General features: G+C 66.4%; 1 protein-coding gene across 1 annotated transcript in view; it reads left to right on the top strand.

The window, feature by feature from the left end:
• The first annotated feature begins 24 nt into the window (after positions 1-24).
• Positions 25-6,434, top strand: part of TRIM35 (tripartite motif containing 35) — a 12,798-nt gene continuing 6,388 nt past the window's right edge. The window contains exons 1-2 of the mRNA XM_012724801.1: positions 25-477; positions 5,256-5,351. Of these exons, the coding sequence (XP_012580255.1) occupies positions 43-477; positions 5,256-5,351 (531 nt within the window). The 5' untranslated portion in view covers positions 25-42. The remainder of the gene's footprint in view (positions 478-5,255; positions 5,352-6,434) is intronic.

Below are 6,434 nucleotides of genomic sequence, written 5' to 3'. Positions count from 1 at the left end.
CGGGTGGGAGGGGCACGGCCGAAGTTGCGGTTGCGGGGGGCCATGGAGCCGGGCCCCGCCGCGTCCCCAGGGCCCTCCCGCTCCTTCAAGGAGGAGCTGCTTTGCGCCGTCTGCTACGACCCCTTCCGCGACGCCGTGACGCTGCGCTGCGGCCACAACTTCTGCCGCGGCTGCGTGACCCGCTGCTGGGAGGTGCAAGTGGCGCCCACCTGCCCGGTGTGCAAGGACCGCGCGGCGCCCGCCGACCTGCGCACCAACCACACGCTCAACAACCTGGTGGAGAAGCTGCTGCGCGAGGAGGCCGAGGGCGCGCGCTGGGCCGGCCACCGCTCCCCGCGCCTCTGCCGCCCGCACCGCGGCCAGTTCAGCCTCTTCTGCCTGGACGACAAGGAGCTGCTGTGCTGCGCGTGCCAGGCCGACCCCCGGCACCAGGGCCACCGCGTGCAGCCGGTGAAGGACACCGCCCACGACTTTCGGGTGAGCGGCTGCGCGCACGTGCCGGCCAGCGGGGATCCCGCCCGGCATCCCGGGGCCCCAGCTGGCCTGCGCCGCCGTCCACGGGCGGCCGTCTCCGCCTGGCTCCCCAAACCCCGACTCTGCCCGCCTGCACTCCCCCGGCGCCCCTGGGCGCCCAGGGGCCCTGAGGTGGGAGAAGAGAGCGGTAAACAGGAAGTGTGGCCAGTGGGATAAATGTTCCCCAGACAGCCCCACCCTCTTCTGGAGGGCTCCTGGCCCTCCGTGCCAGCAGGGTGTGGCTCTGTCCTGGAGAGCTCAGGTGGGTGCCCCCTGGCGCCTGGCGCCCTCAGGTCTGAGGCCCAGGGCAGGGTGTCTTGTGATGGCGGTGAAGGGGCCGGGACCTCCAGGCTGGTCCCCATGCTGTGTGGCTGTGGGGTGGCCTCTGGCCCTGGCCAGCCGGACGGTTCTGGAGCCTTCTGTCAGCATCCCAGTCCCTAGCTTCCAGTGGTTGTAAGTAAAGCAAGGGCAAAAATAGCGGCGAATTCTGCAGTTTAGGAAAGGAAAATGAGAGAAAGTAGAGTCAAGTCAGGAGTTTGAGCGCCTTCCCTGGTGACCCAGGGCGCTGGTACCGTGTACCCGCCGAAACAGAAGTTTTGTGAAATGCCGTTGTCCTCTGGAAGTTTCTGTTTGGGCACCATTTCTCTAATCACACAGGGTGGCAAACACGACATTTCGACCAGCTGCTAAGTCCAGACTCGGTGTGGAGCAGCCGGCCCGGCCGGGAGGGGCTGTGTGGCAAGGCGGCGTGGCGCGCCCTGGCCTGGTCTCCGTGCCCTTTGCCTTCCTAGGAGAAACCCAGAGTTGGTGACAGCCCCGTATACGTGTGGCGGGTGAGGTGGGATGCAGGTGTCAGCCTGCGGGCGGGGGGCCCTCCGCCGTTCCTGTCCATCAGTGGCCCCGGAGCTGCCCCCTGCCAGAGCGCCAGGCCTGATCCCGGAGAGCCACAGTAAATGCTGCATTCAGGGCCAGGGCCCGGGGCAGCTCGGGCTTCGTCATGACTAAGCCCCACGGAGCTGGAGAGGTGAGAACAGAAGATGGGCGGCGGCCGGCAGGCCGAGAACGCTAGGGCAGAGCGGGCTGAGCCGGATTCAGGGCCGTGAGCCGCCTGGCGCTGCCGGGCCCAGGGATGCCGCCAGGCGGCCGGATCCTGCCCTCTGCGAGCTGCCTGCGGCAACCCGAGGGCTGGGTGCCGGGTGGAGGCCGGGAGAGGGCTGGGCTCAGCAGCTTCTTACCGGGCTGATGTAGGGAGCCCCGACTTCTGAGCATTTCTGGAGGGCCCGCTCGGTGAGCATGGAGGTGCAGGGAGCCAGGGGCCTTATCCTGAGCCTCCAGAGGACTGAGGCTGCCAGATGGATGGGTGCTGGTGGCGTGTGTGAGCAGGCGGCCTCGGCCCCCGGGGGTGCTCGCAGGCAGGTGGGACATGCCGCCCGTCAAGAACTATCTAGACCCTGTGTTCCCAGACCTGCTGGGGTGTCCTGGGTGCTGCGGGCAGGAAGACTGAGCCCAGGTCCATGGGGCTCACACTGGGCACCTTGGGGAGTCAGGGAATCGATCGGGGGTAGCTCTGGGTGCTGGAGAGCTGGCTGGGACGCTCCCGCTGGTCCGCTCGGGAGCCACATGTGTGGGCAGCCGACGCTGGTGGGCGCGCTCGAAGCGGGGATGCCTGAGGACCACGGCCAGTGCCTGCCGGCAGGTCGGACGGGAGCCCGGTACGCACACGCCAGGCTCCCGAGGTCGGGAGAGGACAGGCAGCCTCAGCCTGCTGTTGTGGAAGGCCCTGGGGCTGGCCAGCTCTGGGCTTCTGTCCCGAGTGCCGTGGGACAAAGGGAAGGAACCCGAGCGTTGGAAGCCTGGCCCGGGCGTTTGAGGGCACGCGGGGGCTCGGTGGGCCCGAGGGCGTCGTGCAGGGCAGTGACTGGGCATGCACACCTCGGAGGTGGAAGGGCCGGGCGAGACCCAGGTCTGTCACCATGGTACTTACACAAACACAAAGCTAGCATCATGTCCTTTTCCTACACTGCGCTTGGGCAGTGAACCAGAGGAGCTCTGCGGATTAAGTGCAGCCAGAGCTAAAGGAACACACCCTGGGGAGCCTGGCGTCGAGAGCGTCATTAACAGAACCCCGGCGTGCCCACGCCGTGCGGGAGGGTCCTCCGTGTCTGCATGGAATGGAGCACTCCGGGAACACACAGGCCCCCACACGCACAGCCCCACAGCCATGACTGCTTGACGGCACAGCCAGGATGCGAGCCCAGCCTTCCCGCGTCAGGGCCGACATCTGCCCGGGCCCCGGGCCCCCTCAGGCCCCCTCCTCCACCCCTCCTCCGTGGCACATCTGACAGGAGTGTCAGCACACCTCTCTGGGCACATTCCAAGCCTTCCCCTTCCGGGTCTTTCCTTTTCCTCTGCTCAGCGCCATCCCATCCCCAGCTCATGGGCGGCCCACGGATCCAGGATGGTGGGAGGATGGGAGCCGCTGGCTGAGGGCCTCGAGCCGGGGGCCCAGCCCCAGGTACACACCCGCTTCTATGGCAGTCTGGGCGTCTGGGCACGGCGGAGCAGGCTGGACCCCGACCAAGGTCGGGTTGTCCCAGCTCACTTCTGTGTCCACTGAGGACACTGGGGAGGTCCCTGTGGGGGAGTCGGACCCCAGTGCAGGGGCAGCGGGCGCTGGACGTGGCTGATGCGCTGGGTCCTCGGCCGAGTCAGTCCTGGGCCCTCAGCTGTCCTGTGAGCCGGGCGGAGTCAGTCCTGGGTCCTCGGTGTCCCTGCGAGGCAGGTGATATCCTCAGCGCTCTTCCCCATGAGGAGACGAGGTGAGAGGGGTGAAGCCCTGCTCAGAGTCGCCGTGTCCAGTTGGAGAGCTGGGATTTGAACGAGGGCAGCTGGGCCTGAACGCTCTCAGCTGCCCCGTAGATCTGGCTGAAGTCAAATGTTTGAAACACAGCAGCAAAAAGACCCAAGCTGAAGTCCCGGCGAAGGGCCGGGTGGGCAGAAGCTCTTCCTTTTTGAGATCAGGTCAGTGAGCATGGAAACTTCTGTGCCTTCATCTTTAAGGTGAGGAGCCTGACGGTCAGGGAGAGCCCTTCACGGTTCTCTCAAAGACAGGGCCGCGGTGGGGTCTCCTGACTCAGGTCAGCCGGGCATGCGGCAAGCAAAGAGCCCCACAGCTGTGGGCAAGGACTTCTGGGCCATCTGCTCACTGGGCCTGCGGGTACAGGGGGCCGGGGAGCGCAGAGTCAGCCTTTGCTGGCTGCGGAGGCTGGCGGAGTTCCCGAGCTGGGTGCAGGCCTGTGCGTGGGGTCCAGCCCTGGGAAGCTTCCGCTTTTCCAGCAGAGGTGATAGTCTGGGACGGGGGTAGGACAGTGATTGGGGATCAGGATCGGGAGAACCCCTAGAGGTGCACCCAAGTGCCTGGGGAGAGGGCGGCTCCCTGGAGGAGTGCCCGGGGCCGGGCAGAAGAGGGTGGTGCCAGTTTCCCAGGCCACCTTGTGATGGCGGGGTGAGGGGTGAAGCGGGCGGGGTGGCTGAGAAAGGATAGTCACGGGAGGTCAAACTCTAGCCTCTGAGCTTTCTGTTATATCACCTAAAGCTTGTGCACCCAGATATTGTGGGTGAAACAGTCGTGCAACGTGCATTCAACTGCACTCGAACTGTGCGGCTTCAGGAATTGCAGCTCAAAGTGAAAAGCGACGGTAAAATCGCACTCGACTCCTGTAATGTAAATAAAGCTGCCACGTTGTGTGCGCTGAATAACTTACGTGTTTCGGTTTGATGCCACAGTCGGAACTCTCGGCTCCCCTGGGCGTGGGGCCCGGGTGACGCCCCTGATGTGCCTCAGGCCACTTAGCTGCGCACGGGTCAGCGATGTGACCAAGCTTCACACCAGGGCTCCCCAGGGACTCCCCAGTCTGCTCCTGCAGGTGCTGTGGGCTGCATACGGGCCTGAGGGGGCGCACACAGTGCGGGGACGTCCGTTGAAGCCCGCTAGCGCCCGGCAGTGTCTGGGGTGACTGCGTAGGACGGGGAGGTGAACGTAAACACACAGCGCGGCCTCCCTCTTGCAAGCAGAATGTTCCTGTTGGGTTTGACGTGGTGAGTTATTTCTGAGTCAGGGGACTCTGTCGCATTGATTCACCCCAGGACCCAGACAAGCTCCAGCCCCCCCAGTAGAAGGGCCCTGCCCTCCAGTGGCCGGTGACTGCCAGTTCAGGCTGAGGCTTTGCGTTGGGGAGTCAGAAGGAAACGCTGGTCGGGCCGTTTCAGAATGTCCAGAGAAGGGGACGGTCCCGGAGCCCGGCGGTGGGGTCCACGCTGCACCCAGCAGCGTCTGCCGAGGAACCCGAGCTGGAGGTTTAAGTTGAAAAGACAAAACAGCTACCAGAAGCGTTTGATTTCACAGTGACCGTCCAGTAGTGCCCGGTCCTCACCCGAGCCCTGTGAGATTCGGACACGCGAGGCGGGGACACGGGCAGTGACAGGCTCACAAAAGCCCCGCGAGCTGCTGCCTGGACCCGGCTGGCCGGAAGGGACCCCCTTTGCTGCCCTGTCTGGGCCTCTGTGTGAGCCGGGTCAGGACCGCGCCTGCCTCTCCCGGACCTTGCGGTGGGGGCGGGGCTGGGCCCAGGAAGCGTGGCGGCTGCGCCCTGGCCCGAGGGGGCTCGGCCTGTCTGGTGCTGAGTCGGCCCCCCTCCGCCTGCGCCCTAACCTGCCTTCTCGCCCCTCCTCTTCCCCGTCAGGCCAAGTGCAGGAACATGGAGCACGCGCTGCGGGAGAAGGCCAAGGCCTTCTGGGCCATGCGGCGGTCCTACGAGGCCATCGCCAAGCACAATCAGGTGAGTGGGTGTTCGCAGAGGCCGCGGGGCCCCCGGGGCCTGCAGGCATGGAGTCGGCCTCCCTCCCACCTCCCTGCCCTGAGATGCCAGCTCCGCCTGTGGTCTCTGGGGAGGCCGCCTCTGCTCAAGCCCACCGTGAACTGGGGCGCACTCTTGTCCTCTCCCCACAAGCGCCACGTCGGCTCCACTGGCACCGGCCGGCTGTGAGTTCCGCGCTCGGCCTCCGCTCACCTCCCCGCGAGGCCGCCGGGCCCCCCTTGCTCCTGGGAGAGGGCCGGGCCTAGGAAGGAGCCGTTATCACGCGGCCCCAGAACAGAGCCCGAGCGGCAGAGCGGGGGACAGGGTGGCCGGATGCCGGGGGCCAAACAGTAAGTGCGCAGCAGACCTGCTTCCAAGCCGAGTTCTCCGTGCCAGCCCCCAGCTGCCCATCTGCGGAAGGAGGGCCGTGCCCTCTTGGTGGGCTGTTGTTAGGCGTCAGAGGAGACGGCCCGTTGCCCAGGCCGGGCGCCCTGCCTTGGCCCCCGCAGCGCCGAGTCAGCCTTGGCCTCGGTGTCCTCGCGGGCCGTGCCGGGCCCCGTGTGGGCAGGGCGGCACTCGGGCTTCCGGCAGGGATCATGAGCGCGGCCTCCTCCACCCAGGCGGTGGGGCGAAGGGGAAGTTTGAGGCTCCCGTCCCTGCGAGGCTGGGGGCCCTTGGCTGCGCCCCGCCTGGGCCGCCCACCGCACGTCTCTGTGTCATGAGCGTCACCTCGAGGTCACGCTCTCCCTGGGCCTGGGCAGTTCAGCCTGGCGCCTCTCCACGTGCCGCCCTGGGACCCCCAGGAAACGCACAGCCTTTCCCAGCCGGGAGCCATCCGCCACGCCCTTCCTCACCCTGGTGGCTGCCTGGGCTGCCCACGTCAAGGAATGCCCGCCTGCCTCTGCTGGGAACGCTTCTCCCTGTTGGCTGCACTGTCGCTTCCTTTCAGTCACTTTCTCTGTGCCAGGGGATCCTCTCGTCACCCCGCTGTTGGGGCGCCCCAGGTACGGAGCTTGCGGCCACCTGCCTGTTTTTGTTTACAAAGCTGGGGTACAGGCCAGAGGT

This window comes from Condylura cristata, unplaced genomic scaffold, assembly GCF_000260355.1.
Source record: "Condylura cristata isolate star-nosed mole 26May11 unplaced genomic scaffold, ConCri1.0 scaffold00014, whole genome shotgun sequence".
NCBI classification, from domain to species: Eukaryota; Metazoa; Chordata; class Mammalia; order Eulipotyphla; family Talpidae; genus Condylura; species Condylura cristata.
Note: the sequence above shows the minus strand (reverse complement) of the source record. Positions and strands in the feature narration are given on the sequence as shown.